Consider the following 23,042-nt stretch of genomic DNA (forward strand, 5'->3'; position numbering starts at 1 on the left):
GCAACACTGCACCTTCTACAATACCCTGTTTTATGTAACATCTTTCTCAGAAAGACTGTTCTAGAAATGTTCCTGGGGGTGCAGTATTTTTCCTCTGCTGCCTCAGGCTTGTTTTTAATTTTCTAATGCTCCAGTCACAGCTCAAAAAAAAAAAAAAGCTTACAGCATACTGGTCTTAAGCACTGTTTTGTACCAAGCAAAACAACGCTATGGCTCCACAAAAGGGTTTAATGTTTACTAGTCTAAAAGCAGTTTGTTTTCTGAACAGAACTCTCATATTTTTGTTACTGGAAAAAACAGTTCCCATGATAGTTTTCCTGCTAGTCCATACAGATTCTCTAAATGAAGAGCTGAAAACTGGCATATATTTAATATCTTTTTGCTCTCATGCTTCGCATTTGCAACATTTTCAAGCACTTACATTCACATATTAACAAAAGATTTCACACTGGTCAGTATCACGTAGCGAAAGAAAATAAAAAGCAAATTCACACAAGCCAGCCAGCCAAAGAAGAATCTTCATTTGCATCCAGGCAACATAATGTTCCTTTTTGGACAGTGTTGAACAGTGCGTACACTGTTCGGCTATCAATCTTCCACAGCATTGTCCTCTTTATCTCTGTATTGCAGCAACCTATAAAAATGCTAACATTCCTAAATATTTAGAATACCTAATTAAGTGGAATGCACATGGCTATATAACTATGACATTAAAAGGTCTTTATTTTTTTTAGCACACAAATGGGAAACACGGAAAGTTCAATACTTCGTTTCTTAAAAGAGCTGCTTTTCAAAATCTTTTACTTCACCTTAGAGGCACTGATTTACAGCATGACTTAAGCTCTCAAGTGCCCAAGTTGCTTTTAAAACCAAATCCCAGACTCCAAAATGAGACAAGTGATTTTGGGAACATTATTCAAGGCGCACATATTAGGCAGCTGATCAGAAGATTCCCTGAAAGAACTATAATTACTTTTCTAGTGAAGTCACGACACTCTCACAAATCACCGACCATAACGCACTGGTTTTAAACTGCTAGTTTAAGCCAATGGCTTAAACCTTCCTTGAAACTAGTGACGTCAACTCTAAATTAAGCTCACGCTTCAAACAGCGTTCATTACAGCAGTGGAGGAAAACCTTTTGCAGATTTCCAGCTCACTGAAGTATGTAATACAAAAAAACCCACACAGAAACCCAAACAATTTATTTCCACCTTTACCTGGAAACCAGTTAAGATACATACGGATCCATTGTGAACATGTGACCTCTCTCCCAAAGGCCCTTGGATATAGAACAGCCACAGTTTGTAAAAAATACACCACAACCAAAAAACCAACCACCACCAAAAAAAACAGAACAAGTAACTTTGAATATAAGTTTTCATTATTGATCTGAAATTTGAAGGGCAAAAGACTTTTTCTTTAAGTGCAAACAGCAGTAACTAACATGAAGAAAACCTGTACTTTGAAATGTTTTTTGAAGGTCTGAGATACAAGGAGACTGAACAGAAGTCCACAAAGAAGTCACAAGGGGTGTTTCCTACCACATTTTTGACAGGGAACAGACTTCCTCAGTTCTTACGAAGTTCCGCCTGGCACTGGGTCTGTCACACAGATTTCTTTATTAGGATCAGCAGCAGGTAGCAAGCACAACTGTGTGACAGTCATCAGCCAGCACATGAAAGAAAGGTAACAGGCCAACAGCTAAAATCCAATGGATTCCAGAAAATGGCTCATTTACACACTGCATTTCCTGCTGGGTATCATCTTTATTACATACTTTTCATATCAGCTATTTCATTCTTATACTAAAAAGCTGCAATGAACAGTAACACTGTTTTCAAGCTCTACGCATTTTTGCATATTTCCTGGTGTGCTCTTCACCTCCTTATCGTCTTTTCTGCAGTCAGGATAGTCTTTAGCTGCCTTTGCAGACTATGGGTATTCTACCTATCAGAATCATCTAGCTAGATGACTAAGACAGTATTTCTCCATTACTTTCACCTGAGCAGCTACAAAAGCTTTACTGAGAAATAGAGTACATCTGTGGATTTGCATACTAACTACATAACAGAAACTTACTGCTGTACCCACAACAGCTCAACTGCACTTAGAGTACCTTGACTTGAAAGAGCATGAACAAGGCGGCTCAGGAATTGTACCCAGGTACCACATAAATCGGGACTGTCATCCCATCTCCCACATTGTCAAAGACACTGTTGCAAGCACGATAGCTTTTTGGTTAAAAAAATAGCATTGTTTAAAGAATAATTTTTCTAATTAAACAACACATTTCTTCCTGAATATAACCGTCTTGAAAAGAACATTCGTGCACCTTACCATCCATTCAGATATAATTACATCCACTTTTTCCAAAGGCAGATCTACTTCTTCAATTCTTCCTTTGACTAATGTAATGATATTTTCAAGTTTATTTAATCTGCAAGTCACAACATAAATAAATTAGTTTATATTTCTGATTTATGCTGTCAAGAGAAATATACTGATGTCTTTATTTTGCATTCTTACCCCCAATAACTTTTTTAACTTATCAAGAAAGCACTACAATGTAATATTCCTCTTCTCAGTTATACTTCAAAGGGAATGTTTCTGAGTAGCCAAAAATTGGAGCAGATCAAGTGCCAGGCAAAGACGGAGGAGAATAGATCCATGTACCTCCAACGCGCTGTGCATGCACATACGTAAAGCTTCAGAAACCAGGAAAACAGAGACGAGGACAATTTAAAATGACGCTCCTCTTTACTCAGAGTTGCTTGCTCTCAGTTCTCCTTCTTTGACCCCTGAAGCACAAGTCTATAGTGATTAGAGCCTACTCATCACACTAGGAGAGCAATGGAAATTAACTTCCTTACAAAGCTGTTTTGCACGACTTGTTTTTTTATTTCACAACACTAGCTGCAAAGTCACTGAGAACAAACATTCCCCCTAGATCAGGGGGAACGTGATTATTACTGTGATTTTGGCCAAAATCATCTGCAATGGTTAATAACTGCAGTAACCAGGTATTACCCCATACGCAAGTAACAGTATAACCATCCTGTGTAAGGAGGAAAGTACTGTGACATGACTAGTTTTTGCAAGAAAAACTGCATGACAGTGAAATTTCTGAATAGGTAAATGCTTGAAACATAGCAGTTTTCAGTTTTTCTTGCACATACCATTATTAGGATAACTATTCTTATAGAGGGCAGAAAAGCATTCCCACCAAAGAAATTTATCTTTCCACTGCAGTTCTTATCTCTGTCCCCTCCTTCCTATCCTGATATCTTACTCTTACATTCTGTCTGGCTTTCAATGCACACAAGTAATCACATTAAAAAAAAAAAATTCTATCTAAAAGACAATGGGAGAACAATCAGAATGAAGAGAGGGAAAGGGAAAGGTCAAAAGGCTACTTGAACATGTGGGCTGTTGGAAAGGTATAAAAAACACAAACCAACCAATCTAGTTTACTGATTGCAGGAAAAACTGCTGAGATACTATTTAGGAAGTACTCTTCAAATTTCTGTTCTAGCATAACAGTAATGAACAACAAAAATCAAGCTAGTTACTGCACTAGAAATTTTATGATCAGCTATTCACAGTAAGAAAATGAGAAAGCAAGCGTTTAATCAAAAATGAGTTTACTATGTAACCTTGGGAAAGAAATATGTCATTCAGGCCACTTATTCCAGTTTGCTTACACACATGGATTCCACTATTTCCAGTAATTAGCATGCTAGAAATGAACCTGAACTCTGGGAGGGACAAAAGCTCTTGAGCACATGCTTGAGTCACAGGTGGAAGCACACTGCAGCAGTCATTGTTAGGCTACACAATGCTGCTTAGTATTCCAATAAATATCTGTTACTCCATTACAAGTTTGTCAGCTTTATTCCTTCAGGAAAAGTAGGTTTAACAAGACAAATACATATTGCTTTGATGTGAACCCAAGACTTCAGTGTGAATTGAACGCGTTATAGCAGAAGGTACCTATAAACGTGTAGCCTTACTGACGGTTCAGTGTACTTCAAGTGGCAATTCGTCACTCTTAAGAGTTTAACAGTTTTGATTTGTTGTTTTTCTTAAAGGCCTGCCCTTCTCCTCACCAAAGGTAATACATGTTGGCTGATACTTCTATCCTCCCTCCAAGTATAAATAACACATAAAGGACTTTTTGTGCACTTGTTGAAAGATATGAACTATGTTTGTCATCCTAGTACATCCGAAATAACACACTATTTCACATTTGTAACCACTCTGAAGATGTCAAGGTCTCTCAGGAAAGGTTCTTTAGAGAATGATTTCTTGTGCCATAAAAGCATTTTAGTTTCAGTTGCATCTACTGTTTAACACTGTACTTTCCTTAAACAGGCATTTATTTAACAGAATAATTTTACAGCATCCAAGTGTGCAGTGCTGCATCTCCAACAGGCAAAGTGCTATCTAACCTAAAAATTCTGCCTAGACAACCTTATTTCTGTACAACTTAAGTCTGCATATAAACTGTCGCTCCCAAGTTCCTCAGTATCTACCTGGACTTTCTTTTCCACCGTTGCTCCTACAAAACAGTGCAATCAACAGTACACGTTTATACCTGCATTTCTCCTACCTCATGCTAAGAAATCCTTTTTACCTTTTCAGATGCCGCTGTTTCATTTTTACATATACTCACAGTCTTCCTTAATACCTCTATAGGTAAATTAGTGAAATGCGGAGTGGATAAATTTATTTGACGGGTAGAGAGCTGTCTAGACCATGAGGTTGAAGAGGTGAGAGGACGAGTACAGAGTGTAACTGGTAGCCGGGTACTAGCAGCATCCTTCAGGGTTCAATACTAGTTCTGATACTAATTAACACCTTTATTAGTGACCTGACGGGACAGAATGCACCCTCAACAAGCCTGTGGATTATGCTGAACTAGGGGGGACCAGTTGATATGCCAGAGGGTAGGGCTGTTGTGTAGAGGGACCTCAGACTGCAGGTATGAGCTGATGGAAACTCAGAGATCCAGCAAAGACAAAAGTGAAGACCTGTGTGTCAGATGGAATAACCCCAGGAAGCCAGTGGTTCCTGCTGGTCAGCCATCAGCTCTGCTTGCTGTTCCCCAACCTGCCCTGACCCAGGGGTTGGTGAACAAGTTGACAGAAGTCAGCAGCAGGCCCTTGTAGCAGAAGTGGCCAACTGCCTACTGCGTCACATATGCAGGAGGGTAGCAGCAGGTCAAGGGAAGTCATTTTCCCTCTCCATGTGACACTCGCAAAACTGTGAGTATGGCATCCAGTTGTGGGCTCCCCAGCTGACAAGAGAGTTGTCAGTTGACAAGATACAAGAAGAAGAGAGACTGACATACCAGAGCAAGTCTGGTGAAGGGGCCGCCGAGATGATGGGGGACTGGGGCAGATGACATACGGTGAGAAGCTGAGAGAACTGGGTTTCTTCAGCTTCAAGAAGGGATGGGTTTCTGATGCCTACCTCTGTCTAGCAGAGGGGTGAAGAGATGACTGAGCCAAGCTCTTACCATGTATCACAGAGACTGGATGACAGACAACAGAAACTGAAACAATGGACGCTACAATTCGATACTTCAAAAATAAGAGTGAGGCTAGCCTAGCAGGACATTTTCCAGAGAAATTCAGACAGAAGTGCAGTGTTCAGAACTTGACTAGTTGAGCCCTGGGCCACTCATTGCAGCTGATTCTGCTCTGATAAGGAGCACTAGACCAGACACTCCCCACACTCCCCCAGGATCCTGTACTATTCCATGATGGTTTACATGGCATGCCACATCTTCGCAGTTCACCTGGAAACAACTGTTCTCAGTGACTCTGCAGACTGTGCACATATCTGTATGCGTGCTTCTTCTTGGGTTTGTGGTTTGGTAGTTTTTCTTTTGGTTGGTTTGCTTCCCACCACCCCTACTGCAGAAAAAAAACCAACTTTCCAACTAGCATGAAAATCAGAAGTCAGTAGACTTCTAAAGGAACAAAACGCGGGGTAATAGACATTTACTATTCCCACAGAGTCCCTTAAACATACCAATGTACAGAGAACCTTACTAGAGAACAGTTTTCCTCAAGTTGAAACTAAAATACCACATAGTTACAGGGTCTGATTGCTAAAGAAAGCTGCATTACATGTCTCCTTTTTATGTGCTAAAATTGGTAAAAACTGAAGCATGACAAACTTTTGTTTAAAACAGTTCCAACACGATCTAAAATATATCTGCTTTTAGATGAATTGAGTAGAAGTTATTTTAAACAGACCATTTTTCTATAAAAATAAAACGTCTCTTTCTATAGTCCTAATTTCTATACTTCTGCAAAATACTTACTATAAAATTAATTTTAAGTTAACATAGAATATTAAATTCTAGAAATTGTATCATTATTTAAAATTCCTATACAGAAATAGAAAATTAAACAACTATATATACACACAATTAAACAACTTTTATCAGGTTTATCTAAATTGGAATGTTTCTTTAATGCAAAATAGTGCTGCCAGGAAAAGCTTCTTACATCCTTTTGAAACACGTCTCAACTCTCCTGTTTGTTGTCTGAAAACTTACAATTTTATCATTCTTGCACTTTAAAAGTTAGTACTGGAAACCAGACTGGCAGCAGTCAGTTAGAACCTCTGCAGCCAGGCAGCAGTGGCCCTGTGCTAACATTAGGAGGAAGGTCTGGGAAACATCCTGCCTTAACTACAGCCCTGTTTTAATTACCCCTACCAGGAGAGCAAACAGCTTTACTGCACATCAAAACCTGTGTTAATTCTTAGGACAAAGAAGGACTTCAATAGAACACATACTATGTGATAGGGGATCGTTAACTAGCAACAGCATTTTAATAACTTTTTACAGCAACATTTACCATACTTCCCTGGAAACTTTTCTTACCTAATGATGTCCATGGCCTGATAGACAATTTCGGATTGGTCTACTCCAATCACTTTCTTTGCACCTGCTTTGGCAGCAAACATGGAGAGTATTCCAGTTCCACAGCCAACATCCAAAACCACCTGAAACAAATACACAGAGGTAAAAATAAACACCTTATTCCCCTTGCTAGGATTTTTCTACTCGTTCTGCTGCTACAGTGAGATACCATATACAACAAATGGTTGCATATTCAAAGATATTCAAGTCAAACTGCAGTTCTAACTCCACACCCTCGACTACTTTTCACGGGTAGACAACAAAACAGACTAGCTCCAACTGCAGATTAACTCAGTGAATATTACAAGCAATTATTTGGGCAACAACTAAGAAGTTACATGAATAGGAGAAACAGGAAATTGTAACCTTCGCAATTTAATTTACTGAATCACTAATAACTGAATTTAGCACTGAAAAAACATACTCTAACTGCAGTTTCTCATTAACAGTCTATTCTGAAACTTATCCAGGAATCCTCCGCTAGAAATGGCCACAGTCCCTCCAAATGGCTATGGCTCAAAATGACTGAATTCCAAAATGGTAACTGGCACAGTTTTAACATCTGGAAATATCTTCTGCCCAACACCATTTATAATCAAAATAGGACCAAGAAAAAAAAATAAATCTAAGAAGATGGGATCCCCGAGTTTCCATGAAAAAAGACTGAACTTCATCACTATGCTTGAAAAAAGTACACCCAACATAGCAACAAGACTCATGCGAATGCTTGGTTATGACATCTCACATATTAACATATTAGCTACTGTAGGAAGACAGGAAAGTTTAAAAATGCACAGCGCTTAAGAAATAGTACCAAATATATTAACAAGTGGAGTTGAGCTGCCAGCAGTGTTCATAAAGCAGAGATTTTACGAAGTAGCCTTGTTCAGGCCTCAATATCATTAATATTTCTTCTAACTGCTGGAAACTTCTCAACAGCTTAAAACCAGACACTTTTAATCTTGAACGTGTTACAGTAGATTTTCAGGCTATGAGTTTCATATTTTATGTTTTCACATAAACACAGAATTGTTGAGGTTGAACAGGACCTCTGGAGACCGCTTAGTGCAACCCCCTGCTCAAAGCAGGGTCCACTGAAGCCAGTTGCTCAGGACCACGTCCAAATGGCTTCTGAGTACATCCAGGGCTACAGGCTCTCCGGGCAACCTGTGCCACTGCTCCATTGCCCTCACAGTAAAACACCAACATATACTGATCTTCAAAGGCAACTGCCTGGAGTTCAACCTGTGCCTGTCACTTCTTGTCCAGTCCCTGCGAGCCACTGAGAACAGTCTGGCTCCACCTCCTGTCCTCCCCACCACCACCAGGCAGGTACACACCCCGAGATGATGTCCCCTGAGCCTTCTCTTCCCCAGACAAAACCACCCCAGCTCTTTCAGCCTCTCCCTGTATCACAAATGCTCCAGTCCCTTCATCACCTTTGTGGTCTTTCACTGGACTCGCACTGGGGTACCCAGGATTGGGCACAGCACCCTAGAAGTCATCTCCCTGGGGGACAAGAGAGGGTGCATCTCTCTTGACTTGCTGGTGACAAGCCTTCTTCCCAACCCAGCCCAGGAAGCTGGTTGGCTGCCTTTGCCACAGCAGTGCACGCTGCTGGCTCGTGGTCAACGCCTGGTGTTGACCAGACCCCCAAATTCTTCTCTGCAAAGCTGCTTGTCAGGCAGCAGGCCCTCAGCCTCTGTGGGTGCGTGGGGTTGTTCTTCCCTCCCCTCTGCATGGTTCTGCGTTGCCCTTTGACTGCCCCAAGCCCTCCGCACAGCACCCAGTTGGCCCATTTCTCCAGCCTGTGGAGGTCCTGCTGAATGGCAGCACAACCACATGGTGTATCAAGCACTCTTCCCAGTTTTGCATCACCTGCACATCTGCTGAGGATGCGTTTTGTTGCACTGGCCAGACCATCTTACTGTTAAGACTTCCACTTCATATAATTAAGCTTTACTAATGGCATTAAAAAATTCTAAGCACTAAACCCAAAAATGTTCTGAAACCAGAAAAATCAAAATAAAATCCCTAAGCACTAAGTACATTCACTCATATCCTGCATAGCATTCAAGCATTAACAGAATCAGATCTGGAAAGACAGACTTCCTTTCTCACACCACAAACCTAAACAGAGTAAGCACAATTTACTAGAACACTTGTAAGATAACAAGGACATTGAGTCAGAAGTACTAATCATAAAAATCAATTATCAGAAAGGAAAACTTATTTCACCATCTCTCCTTAGCACAGCATCCAGCGTTCTAAAACCTGTCCTCACAGCTTTCATGTCATGAATTTTTTTTTCCACAGGCAGCATCACTCAGTAATCAACCCCATACTTGAGAATTATAACCCCATCTTAGAAAATGTTTCAAGGCAATAATGAACCCCACTGACAAACCTTCTAGCGTATCAGCTGTAGAACATTCTTGCTTTGGCACAACAAGAAATTGCATGCGGACTTTTAAATTTCACCTGACAAACAGCACTAAAGTAAATACTTGAATGCTCTGCACATTAAGTCTGCTTGCCTTCCCTGGCACACAATTCTCTATGTTCCAATGATGGATACAGAGCAGTGATTCTGGAGCCAGCATGAACAAAAAAAGCCATTTATCCTTAGTCTAAGGGAGTTTCTGCTCTGGTGTACTGGGAAGCAGTGACTGAGGAGTTGACTGCCACCTGTCTTCACAAAGCAACTTCCAATCTGGAATCAGACTGAAAAACCCCCACATTAGTGTGATGAATATTTTTACAGCATCTTCCTTAGAGGCTGGCTGTGGAAGTTGCAGACAGTTACTAGTTCTGCTTGCAACTCTTTGCAGCTACGTTCCAATAGCAGTCAATTCTACAACTCATTCACGAGTTATATATGAGTACACAATGGCTACAGAAATCCCTAGACTGAAGTCTTCTAGATCCAGGAAAAAAAAAAAAATTAAAAAAATAATCAATGTTCTCACAGCTGCTGAAATCTCACACCCCCCAACATCATCTATTCTAACACTTTACCCGTGGTAGTTAACAAAATTGCTGAGCCATGAAAACTGAAAGTTCGAGCCAAAAAAAAACCCCTGTGAAAAAATGATCTTGATGTGCAGTTGCATGAAAGAGAGCAATCACCAGAAATTGGAAAAAAATCAAAACAGACACCACTTTGGACAACTGCCCTGGTCACTTAAAAACCCAGATGGAACACATCTAGCCTTCGGCAGGGGATGGGGTGGAGAAAAAGGCAAGGGAGAGAAAATGTACAAGCTTGAACACATCTGAGGAACAAAAAGACAAGCAGAATGATCGCCAATTAGCCTAAGGACAAGGGTCTACAGCTAACGGACTCTTGCGGTGATCGCATATGGCCTCTCACCAGAGATCTGGAGCAGCTGGACTGGCGATTTGACTATACCATAATACACTGCAGTATCACATCCTTCTCTGCAGTCTAATCAAAACTGATATTCTAACTTTTATTAACAGAAAAAAATTACTTCAAATTCAAAAAAACAGGAGGTCAGGTAATTTGGCTCATTACATTAAGTCCATCAATGAATTTCTAGGAGGAACAATGTTTAAAAACTCATTTCCCCCCCTCAATATGACACTGATGCCTGCCTGAGACGTCTATTCTACAACAAAAGCTAAGCATGGCAATAGTGCTTTAGTAACCAATTATTTTTCCACCAAAACACTGCTCTTGCTGTAAAACTGATTGTATTTCCTTTTACTGATTAAGGCCACCTTAACTACTCCTGCCAGGTAATCTGAATTGTCCTGATCCCAACTCAAGTTTATCTGACAGGCTGAAAATGAAGGCAGCCATCAGAACTTATTCAAGTTTTAAGAATTTCTTTTGAAAGCTGAGAGAGAACAAACAAATCTGCTGGTTCTAAATAAAGTATGTACAATAAACCTACATATTCTGTTACCATCTCTTACCATGCAATCATACTCTTTTGGATACTGCAGATATGCATCAAAAGATAGTACAACCAATTAAGCTATCTGAACAAGCTCCTCCCAGCCCACACCACAAATGTCCTTTCAGGAAAAAAAGAGCATCACTATGTATTTTCTAGGGAGGAATACCATATGGGAGTTCTAGTAAATATGGTATCAGTCATGCTTGTTGGTGTTTTTTTTTAAAGTGTAATCAGACGTTAAGGGAAAACAGCTAATTTCTCAATTTAGAAGTTTCACTCATCAATATGGTTCTGAGACCATTATATAATACATAAATTAAGCAAAACATCTCAATAGTTCCTTCAGCAGAAGTCTAACATGTCACTTCAAAGCTATATCTCTGAAAGAAACCCCATTTATCCTCCACAACAGCGTGCCAAGTGAAAGCTGCATCAACATTTCGTCAGACACAGAAGTTAAGTGGTGGTTAAGTTAAGAAGTTAGTAACCTGGATGGAAGCAGGTGAGATGGGACGTCAAAGCAAATGAGAATCTTCCCTTCCACTGAACTTCAACACACTATGACAGGCTTGAATATACTATGAATTTGAGGTAATCTTGATCAAGACACTGCTGTAATAACACCAAGTTCAGAAACCATTTTGTAGATGTTGCAATAATAGACAAGCTTTTCTTTAGAAGTGGAATGCTTTCATGTGAAATAATAGAGAGTAAGCACACACATTTTCTGTTTCCTCAGCAAATGCATCTACAGTTGGGGCTGAAGCAACACTGTCTGTAACAGTTCATCCATGTTTTGTTTTGAATATTACCAGTATGCCCATACAGCAGAGGGGAAATACAACAAATGCTGAAAAAATTACTGTTCCACTAGGACAGTAATTCTACGTAACTTGAGAACAGCCCTGCCCTGCAAAAACCAGCAGTTATCAATTTTAGGGGCAGCTGTGAGACTATAAATTTCTCCTACAGAAGTTTTTTCCTTTATTGATCTTTCTGCTTTGTTGGATGTGCCACCCACCTATGCAGTCACCTTCATCTTTTAAGTACCTGGCAGCATTATGCTTCTACAACACTTGCTTGTTCTCTCATAATTCAAGAGCTTAGAAGTGTTCGGTAGAAACAGCCTTATGACATGGATTAAAGCAAAAAAAAGAAGAAAGCTCTTTTCTTAGTATCTTTTATGCTGCAGTCACCAACAGAAAACCAAGGTAAGACATGCAAGGACCATGCACCATATCTAGCAAAATTTCCAGCTGAAGAGTTAGCAGATGGGTGCACTTTAATTACTTCCACAACCATTCTGAAGCCTTCTACTACCTCTTACTAGCAAAGTCTCAATCAAAACCAAATAAAAAAATCAACATCGATTGCCTTCCATCCTGATTTCACCTTAAAAAATCTCCATACACAGCTTAAGAACAGTAAACACTAAGCAGAGGAAAGCTAACCCAGCACAGAAGGCTGCACAGCATAACTCAAAACAACAAACTCATCAGAAATAGCCAGCAGAAATACAGAAGACAAGTAGAGCATCATAACTGTGCAGGGGTCATAACCACAGTAAGATCATAAAGAAACGTCAGTGCCATCTCCCCTCGCCACAAGTGAAACACTCATTCCTGGTTCGAAGTCCCTTAATAATAACCGCCTCGTCTGGAGAGACGAAACATTAATTCAGTAAAGATCAGTTGCATATGAATTCTTCCCCAGTTCCAATCACACAGTGTTTCTAGGATGTTTTTACTGTATCAGGCACAAATTAAAATTCACTTAAATTCTGGTAATAAGGCCCTCTAAGATAGATTCCACTTCATACACTGGACAAGCAAGGCTCATCCCCACCAACATAATTAATGAACATCCCGACATGGCACACAGAACAATGACAATAGCGATCAGCACTTCTGTTATCAGCACTTCACACCCTCCAGCAGTTGAATAGCACTCTAGCACCTAATAAAGCCGGAGTACATTAAATCAAATCTTGTCAATGAGATACTCTGTTACCAAAGCTACAAAGCAGCCAACCTGAAGGATTTCTACCACCTGAGAAAAAAAATAAAGCACAGAAATGATTGTATTTTCTGAGCTGTTTTACCTACCTTGTCCTTGAAGATATGTGGGTTTTGATAGATAAAGTCACGATAGCTTTCGGTACGCACTTTATCCTATTATTTAAAGAATAAAAAAAAAGCATTCACTTTTTCTACTTAGGTAAAGCATACTGTTCAAAAATGCTCAAAAAATTGCTTTTTAACTTGGCCTAAAGGTATTTTTGTGGCTACTGCACTTAGAAGGGCTCTGCAATCACAACACTTCCTGTACAATATTCTTTCAGAATTTATTGTCTTTGCAAGTGAAGCCAGTTAAAACCTCTGAAGCAAAAATAAGAAAGCAGCTTACAGTTCCCTGATCTGCTGCACTTGATTTTGGATGTTTCAAAGTTCTTAATACCTCTATCACCACTTTCCAGGAACAGCAGTAATAGAGCGGCAACACTGCATCAGCTCTACATAGCAACCTTCTATACCATGGTAAAAATTCGAGTCACGAGCTCAGAATGTTTTGTATCATTTCATTCTCTGACACTCCTGTGACACACAGATTCCTTCAAAAAAAGTTATGGATCAAATTAACTTTTCCTATTTCTAAACCAACTGCAATTTTGCAAACCTGATAACAAGCTAGTAATTGAAGCTGTACAGCCCATTCTATGAAAGTCTGCTATAATAAACAAACTTAACTGTAATACAACACAACCTGAGAAGCTGGAATGTTTTCAGGTGTTTTAGTTAAACATTTATAGCATCTTAGTATATGAAAGCAAGCAATATAGCTCAATCTACCAGCAAGGTAATCTATTAAAGCATCTATTATTTTAATATGCATCAGGAGGTACACAAATTGAGAGTCAAGTAGAGGTTTTGGAATTGCAACAGCAATTCCAAATACAACCAAATGCAATTCAAGTGTTAAAGCAAAGTAAAATAAAAATTTTAAGCCATTTTTATCTAGTAGAGACAAGTCTATAAATAATACTGTATAGTATAAAATCCAACTGCTTATATTTAGTTAGTGATTTTCTACTATGGCAGGTAAGAATTTTTAGAAACAATACAGACACTAAAGAAATTTTCTCTAGTGAGAAAGAACAAAGTCTTTGTTATTATAAAAAAAGACGACCAAACCCAGAGACTGAGAACAAAGGATATGTTCATAAAAATTCTGGGGACAAATTATTTTGAGGCTGGAAAATTCTGAAATTCAGTTTCAAGTTTAGTAGAATTATCACACACAGAGACCCCAAAGAAATATTTAGGGATAACTTCTGATAACTGTGCTTTAAAAGTACACATAACTTAAATGAATAAAAAAAATTGAGGATCCTTTAAAAACATACTGGCTTACTATGATGCTATATTCAGAACAACTATTTTTAGTACTTCACCTCTATTGCAGTATGTAACAGGATTTGCTGAAACAACCAAAAAAAGTTTTTTAAAAAATAAAAGATTTGGAATATTCAGCATCAAATCGAGAAAGCAGTCAGCTGCAAAGTCATCCTGCCCACTCACACTGCCTCAGCACTGCCCCAACTTAATCAATACAATTCTAGCTGCTGTCGCTACTATATGCACTGCTGCTCGAGTAAGGCACCATCGCTCACTTCAGGCACCTCTAGCCATTCTCTCACTAGCCATTTCAATGTAATGCTTTTTTTGTTTCGTTTTTAAATAAAATGGTAAGGAAACTTATGAGGATGATAGTCAAGAAATTCTTGAACAATAAAAATAGAGCAAGGGAAACACGAGCCATTTGGCCAGTGTAAAGTAACAATACCGTTCACCCTCTCAAGTATTTGCAGCAAAAGAAAATCAAATTGAAACTTTACTGTACCACTACCAGGCATAAAGAAAAAAAGGTTTCAAAACTGTCAGAAACAGACTTAAAAATCAGACAGCAAGGCTGCTTCCTTAAAAATTCCAATGTAATTAAAAAAAGCAAATACTTAGCATATAGGAAAAAACTCAATGCACACATGATAAAAAGCAATTGTTTTCATATGTTTGGAACATTAAAAGGCTTCTTAAAAGCATTCTGACAAACAACCCCTGAAAACAATACAATATTCTTCTCTACCAATCTCCTTGTTCAGAGATGCAGAATTATTATAAGCTTTACTAGGAAACTGAAAGGTTTTTTCATCCTATAGCATCTCAAACGACACCTTTATATAACCGCAAAACCAAACTTTTATAATTTTTATTTATCTTCAAGACTTAAATTATATTTCTCTAGATTACACATTTTGGAAAACGTACTGCTGCAGACATCTCTGTGCTTCTTTAAAATCCTTCCTCTTCAAACTGACCTCACGCTTATAACTACTCTTAAAACAGATTCATGCATATTTCTACATTGGGGCGACTAGATTATTTACAAAGCATAAAATCTTATATTCTACCTCTATGGATAACGTCACTTCAGAACTCCACATTCTATCTCCATATTAGGCAGGAATTTTATTTATTTATGCCTTGAAATGATAAAACTCTCTTTTCTGATTGTCACAACTATGACACTTTCTCCAAAAGGAAGCATTAAGCAATTTTGATTTACATGTCAATTATAAGCTGTAAGGTTTTGTGGTGGGGTTTTTTTGGTTTTGTTGGCTTTTTTTTTTTAAGTTAAAAGCACACACACAGGTTTGCCTTTGAAGAGTTTTAAGCATTTATTTTTTATCTCATGATATAAAAGGAGCATACAATTTTTCCAGCTGTTCAATGTCACATTATCAACACACTGCACTGTACACAAATATCAACAACTTCTGTTTACCTAGTGCAATAGGAAACCACAATATTTGAGAAATGTGTTTGCCTATGGAAAATATAAACTCAAGAAAAATATTCACTGTCTAGACCATGTTTTATCCTTTCTCTTAAGCACCCAGGGAAAAGCTGCTTTTGGCAAAGTAAGGTTGGGGTACAGATACTGTAATATATCTTCAAGCATATCTGTACATTAAATGATTTTATGTTCCTAATGCTTCCTGTAAACAGAATTTATACAAAGGAAACAGAACTGAAAAAAAGATCTCTCAAACCAACACCTAAGAAAAAACTATCATGTACAGAAAGGGTTAAAAATGCAGCTGCTCTGCAGTATATTTATGGGCACACAGCCCATTTCATTCCATCTTTCCTCTTTAGTCCTACTAAGATGCAGTTGACTTTCTAACCTTTAGCATCTCTTCGTGTATCCCATAATGCCCATAGGAGCCGAAGTAAACACCATCCTCATCCTCCTGAAGGTCTGCAATGGCGCTGGATGACGAGCTGCTCCTGACATCTGCGTTCATCACAAAATCCTGTGCAAATTGTCTGTAATCAATTTGAAATATGCCCTTGAGACATGTTTATGGGACCGTGAAAAAGAGGCGGGGGGAGGGGGGGAGAAGGGGCTTGAAGGGGTGAGGAATCCAGCCTGCACGGGGGCTTGGACAACAATGGGGCTGGATTTAAGCGTGCACATCTTCCCTCTGCCGGCTCCTCCCGGCTGCTGCACTGCCGTTCTCCTTCCCTCACCCTCCTGCAATACCTACTGTCTGCCTTCAGCCAGCAAATACCGGCAGTGCAACATTTGGACTGGGTTTCTCGTTTCAAGGAGGAGTTACCAACGTTGCACTTGCTCGTACAAAAGCTAGTACCGCAGCAGTCAAAACAACACGTGGTTTACACCAAGCACAACAAACAGCCTAAGACTAACAAACCGCACCATTCTGCGTGACTAGCGGAAGGTACAAGACAGCGCTTTGCAGCTGAGGCGTTTGGGTGGAAACAAACCAGAGCTAAATTTCAATTCCTTGAATTTCACGGTGCTTATTTTTCCACTTCCACGGCCTTGCATTCCTAATACGCATGTTCACGTCTCGTTTTTCAAAGCCGTTTTGATGACAAACTACACAAATCAAGGGGTTTATCATGAAAACGCAATTAAAAGTTGGCAAGCAAACAGCTCATACTATCGCCATAATGAAATGAAAAAGCATACATGCTTCAACCAGACAGTATTTCTCCATGGTCTACAGTGCAACGTCAACACCACTTGCATCCTAGATAGCTCCAAGACAGCCAAAGCTGACCTTCAGGAGCCGCCATGCTTTCTTAAATAGGAACCTAATTATAGAAGCCGTCGGTAACTTCTCATCACCAATACTAACCTTATAGAACAACAAAACCAAAAATACTATTTCAGTCCTGACACCTCAAACACACCTCTGCTTAACTAGTTTGGATGGGGAAGAGAAGGTGGTAAAGGAATTCGTATTAGAAGTTTGTCAATATTAGTCTGTCAATTCATATTGTAAGTTTGTCAATAAGTCTGGATCTTATTTTTAATATTGCTTTTGACCACAGCAGTTTGCATTTTCCTTACTTTTAGATAAGTATCAAAATGATATTAAAACTTACATGAAATAGATACAATTAAGTATAATGAGCCTTCTGTAACATTTAAACCCAATTTAAAATGTAAAATCAGTTAAAAAGGATTCAAGCAGTAGTTCCCCCAGTCTATGAGTGCAGCACAAGTACCAAACAAACTCTAGAGATGTTAAGTAAAACCAAAAGCCATAATCTCTAACCAGGGGAGATTAAAAAATTCAGGATGTACAAGCCATGCTCTTAAATCTAGGCCTCCAACTACCTGCCTTGGCTTTGTACCCCTTCCAATTCTCATAATTCTACAAGTCTACTCAGTCTAGCAAACTTGGAAAAATGTTTCTGCAAAAATAATTTCATATTCAGCTAGTGAGTATCCTCACACTATTATTCCCAGGCTCAGGAGGCAACAACCTCTAGGGTGCTGCATGACTGATCCTGAACAGGTAGTCATTAAAAAACCTAAAGTGTTTTTTCCACATCTTAGAGATCAGGACCTGCATAACGCAACCACGTTGTAACTCAAGTTACAGTTCCTTAGTCTCCCAAGAAGGTTCTGCAGATGGGTATAGCATGAGAAACCTCCTGGATCTAGCTTTTTGACTCCAGAAGCTGAAGTCAGCTGATAAATAACAGTACAAACCTATTTCCATGACAGAAAACAAAACAGGTTACCACAGATTAAGGTCCTGTACAATATTCTTGCCCTACATCAGACTTTCAAGCTATCTTTGAGGTTTACCTGAAATAAAACATCTATAGATGGTCTCTTTCACTGGAGTAACCTCCAGCACAGATCAGTATCACTACGATTACATACAGCATGTAGACTACTACAATGCAACTGGTTCATCTGTCCATAATTTAAAACTGTGCTACTTCATCAGGTCTATATCTGGCTGTTTTTGCTGCCAGCCAATCCCTGCTGAATTGAAAAGCCTGCACTGATGAAGAAAAATTAAAGGCTCCCTTTTACAACAGCAGACAATTTGATATACTAACCTCAAAAAGAAATCTATACAAGCCTGATTAAAGTTTAGAGAGCTGAAAAGAAATTACTACTGATGACCTGAAAAGATCTTTCTTTTAAATGAAAATAAGCATAAGAATAAGACAAGACAACACACAGGAAAAAAACCCAAGTTTTCCAAGTAGGGTCACAAAACTCTTTCATTCTTATTATTTATGATGAACTAATGCATAATGTACACATATATCAGAAAAGTGCTGTCCACTATAAAGTACAATTTGCAGTAAGCTAAATCCAACTGAAGACAAAACTGTTTGGTTTTGACATGTGTAGTTGTTCACAGCCAATAGGACTGGAATGCATGAATTTATTTTGGTACACTTAGTTACTACTAACATGAAGTATGTACTCTCAAAACATACAATGAGCCCTCAAATCTGTTTCATAAAACAAGGTTTTTGCTGCTTTACATTTCCACAAAAGAATGCAATTATTTTTTGCAATTCACTTAAATACAGTTTCAGTTACTTGATGCCCGATCAGCGTGATCTTGACATGACACGTTTGTACAAGATTTCATCCTGTGTGGCCCAGATGAAAAGTTTACGTTCCCATTTTATCCAGCATCATCAATCCCTATTTTGAAGACTTCAAGATTTATAAGTAGCATGTACAGCTATGGGGATGTCCTGATTGTGATGCACTGAATAACCTAACTAACAGAACCCGCACTTGAGACTGAAAAGTTGTTTTATTAATTTCAATGAGGGTTTCTGCAAACTCTAAGTTGATCTGCCACTAACAACCACTGTTTGCAGGCATCTCTGAACACACTTAAAGTCCTGTATTTAATGTCAACACCTCTCTCTTCTCCATTGTGTACGTCTTCAATGTTTAAATTCGTACCTAAAAGGACTAGTAGAAAAAAAGTGTCTGAAAAACGAAGAGTGGTCTGAAGCAGAATACATGTTTCCGGGCCATGTGCTTATTTAGTATTCCTTAAGCATACTTTGCTCTTTCAATTTGTGCAGTTTCTATTAATCAGCTACAAGACATTTACTAATCATCTACAAGATAAAAGTCAAACCTGCAGTCCCAACACAAGTCACGAGTTTACTTCCATAGTTATGTTCTACCTCTCCTTTGAATTCGTATTGGTCCTTAAACATCAACATCTCATCTCACCTAGAACACATCAAATAAACCCCAAAACTTCAGTTTAAACACTTACTTCATTTTTTGAAGATCATCGTGTGCTCTAGCCAAGGCTGCTTCTGCAAGTCTTGCTCTGTGTTCTGCACGTTTTAATTGTTCAAGGAGCATTGTGCTATCATTTAAACCATTACAAGGCAAAATGTTTGCAGGTTCACAAAGGTCTTCTATATCTGAAGAAATGGGGAGGAAAAAAAAAACCACAAACCTATCAGTCACATACTGCTTCAAAGCAGCTCATAAACATATGGTGGCTTCAGTGTTGCCACTTCTCTGTTTGGATGATTTGTACAAGTCTGTTTCACAAGTAGCATCACTGAATTTGATGACTAACTGCAGAATCCAACACCACTCAGTAAAAGCAAGTATGCTAGAAGCAAGCTATAAATTAACAAAGCAAGGCAATCAGGCTTCTTTAAATACCAGTGTTTGCTTATCAATAAAACATTATGTTTAGACTGTCATTAAGTTAATTGCAGTCCTATACTCTACTTTTCCAGTTATGTTATTCTGAGGCCAAAAATAATGCTGATGGTAGAAAGCAAGACGGTATAGAAATTTAACATTTTTTTAAATAATTAGACTAACTCTTAATTTTTAAACTAATTCTTCAGGGTTTTGTGACTTTTGTGTGTTCAAAAGCTTTATAAGAGCATGAGTAGAGTAAATCTAGATGAAACAATGCTTTTTAACTACCAAATCTCAGACTCAGCACTATTTCCCATTCATCTCTTGCTCAATCCAACTGGTGATTTCAATATATGTCAGCAGATTAAAAAAAAGGGTGCTACTGTGTTTTTGGCTATAATAAGAAGTTACTGACAGCTTACTGGGTAAAAGACTTCATTTAAAAAACATATATCTACTCCTTTTAATCGTGGAAGACTATTTGGCCCACGGTACTGAAACAAAGCACAGATACTTAAGATTTCAGAGGTTCAGATCACCCCCATAACACTTCAGCAACTGTGATGGTGCCTCAAAGCATCTCAAAAGCCTATAGCTTGGGCAAAAAGCACACATTAGGCAGGAGCTGATACAGTGAAATTCCTCAACTAACCAACCAATGTCCTCTACCATTTTATTTCTGCTATCATGCAGCAGGGCTCACTTAGAACCACTGTAGAAGCAGAATTCTATGCACATGCAGCATGTTACACCAGGTTGGTCCAAAATAGAACCTGTATAAAAGACCAAGATTATTTTCAACATGGCAGATAACTTGCTCCTTACTTATACATCGTGGTTTAACCCCTGCCGGCAAGCAAGTACTACACAGCTGCTCGGGACGGGGAGAATAATCAGGAAAAATATGTAAAACTCAAGTGCTGAGATAAGAACAATTTAATAAAAATAAATAATATGAAAAAATAAAATTATAATAATGAAAAGGAGAGGGAAGGAGAGGAATAAAATCCAAAGAGAAGCAAAAAAATAAAAGTTACGCACAATACAATTGCTCACCCCCTGGTGACTGATGCCCAGCCAGTCCCTGAGCAGCAATCGGCTCCCCCCTGTTTATAAACTCAGCATGACATTTTCTGGTATGGAATATCCCTTTGGCTAGTTCCATCAGTATGTTACCAAAATCATCCTCACACCAAATCCAAAACACGGCACTGCACCAGCTACCAAGAAGAAAGCCAACTCTGTCCCAGCTAAAACCAGGACATTATAGTATACATTTTTAAATGAATGCATCTGATTTTAAATACCTACATTTAAAAGCTGCATAAATCTTCTAATGAAGCTTAGGTGGAGTGCCTCTTCAACCTGCTTCATTACTACATACAGCATCTCTGCTGTGAACACCGTATCTACAACAAGTTGATGCAGATAACAAGACAGGGCTATGGAAATTTCAGTCATGAAAAACCAACCCAGAGTAAAAATTTCAGAGCATGACTTTGTGTCATGATTTCAGCTAGCATGTGGACCTTCTCATGTATGTAAGCCAACCAAATAATAGTGATGATGCTTCGTATGACAAACTCTGTCAATATGACATTCAACCCAGAATTCAGCACAGTCATACTGAAATGTATTTATTTATTTACCAAACTGAAGCAGGAGATCATCTTTTAACTCCGGTTTCAAATATTCCTCTCCTTCCCAAGGCAGCGGGCTGCTGAGAGAACTCAAATATGCTCCTGTTGGTTTCTAGACAGAATGGGAAGAGCGTGTAAGCTACACTTCTTTAAGAACACCAGCCTTTCGTTTTCATTCAAGAAAATAAGGCAAAGATCTGTTCTTCCACCTACTGAAATAAATAGGGTAGCATCAAAGAAGTTTTGTAGCAAAGGGTGAGAAAGCCTACTACTTTTCTTAACTAGTAAGAACAGTTAAGAACTGAGCTTCTGGCTTCCGTCCTGGCTCTGACAGCAAGTACCCTTCTTAGCGTACTGACGCTGCAACCACGGTGACCAGAGAACAGCATCAAACTACGCCTGTGAGCTCGTCTGGGTCCCAAAGCCCAGAGAGCTACAGGATCAAGGAATTCAGTACAAGCAGCAAAGCACAGCAGATAAGACTGACATTGAAAAACACTTTTAGGATTACACTGCTATTAGGAACTAAGTTTAGCCAGATGCTTAACTATCAGACTCATAGCTTACAATAGGGCTAATCAACAAAACCAAGACACGAATCATGCTAAGTATTTTTACACAAACAGCGCTGTAGAGGCAAATGTCAAGAATGCTATATTCTTTCCAGTTTGCATCCAGCCAGTAAATACTTTGTCAGGAAAGGATAGGTCATGTTCTGGACTTCAGTTTTTCTATTTCTGCATTTACTTTGCATAGCTAGTGATGCCCTATCTATTTGAGGATTCAGGATTTGAAAATTTAAGTAAAAAATTATTAATTAGGTAAGATGATATTAAGTCTAAACCTGAACAACCAAAGAACATTATTTCAAAGTCACATAATATAAAAAATATGTCTAGGTCTAACAACTGTAGGTTCCCATCAGCTTTCTTCAATCTGGTGTCCTTTTAGCAGAGATTAATTTTAGGTTCTGTGACCTAAGGGAGCAGGTGTAGACCTTACTAACAGCGCAGTAGGGGTCTGGCCAGCTCACATCCCCAGTAAAGAGTCTTTTATACCAACACGCTGGCAAGGACTGAGAAACTTCAGTTATCGAGAAGCGAACCCATTGCTGGTGTAAGACAGCAGAGTCAAAGGCAGAGATGAATTAACAGAACAACATGATACTACATAGCATAGGCTTTTTGCAAGTCTAAACATCCTCTTCTGGAAACAATATAACTCATGTTAATTAAATACATTTAAAATGAAAACAACTTCACATTTAAATAAACCAATCAACAGCTATTTCAATTCCCATGTATTTTATTTCTAGAAATAAGAAATCAAGATTTCATATAGTTACTAAAAATGGGCAAATTGGAAGCACAGCATCTTGATTTCTCATTCTCCAAACACTGATCATAAAAGCAACGTGGCACACCTACCTTTAATCTAGTAAAGTTTATTAGTTTAATGTATCCATAAAAATCAAGTCCTGAAAAGAAAGAGAGAGTGCTTG

At 38.7% G+C, this 23,042-nt stretch overlaps 1 protein-coding gene across 4 annotated transcripts in view; it reads right to left on the reverse strand.

Moving 5' to 3' along the window:
- The window catches only part of PRMT3 (protein arginine methyltransferase 3), a 63,795-nt gene that overhangs the window by 38,374 nt on the left and 2,379 nt on the right, over positions 1-23,042 (reverse strand). For 3 of the 4 annotated variants that reach the window (XR_005829900.1, XM_040608449.1, XM_040608450.1), the window contains exons 4-10: positions 22,969-23,018; positions 21,551-21,653; positions 19,513-19,666; positions 16,111-16,252; positions 12,971-13,036; positions 6,901-7,022; positions 2,340-2,439 (exon numbers count right to left, since the gene is read on the reverse strand). Coding sequence is in view for 3 of the 4 variants with exons in the window: in XM_040608449.1 (XP_040464383.1) it covers positions 2,340-2,439; positions 6,901-7,022; positions 12,971-13,036; positions 16,111-16,252; positions 19,513-19,666; positions 21,551-21,653; positions 22,969-23,018 (737 nt within the window). In the remaining variant the exon portion in view is untranslated. The remainder of the gene's footprint in view (positions 1-2,339; positions 2,440-6,900; positions 7,023-12,970; positions 13,037-16,110; positions 16,253-19,512; positions 19,667-21,550; positions 21,654-22,968; positions 23,019-23,042) is intronic. The other variant, XM_040608451.1, reaches the window with a different exon arrangement.

Source organism: Falco naumanni, chromosome 10 (genome assembly GCF_017639655.2).
Source record: "Falco naumanni isolate bFalNau1 chromosome 10, bFalNau1.pat, whole genome shotgun sequence".
In the NCBI taxonomy this organism is placed as follows: Eukaryota; Metazoa; Chordata; class Aves; order Falconiformes; family Falconidae; genus Falco; species Falco naumanni.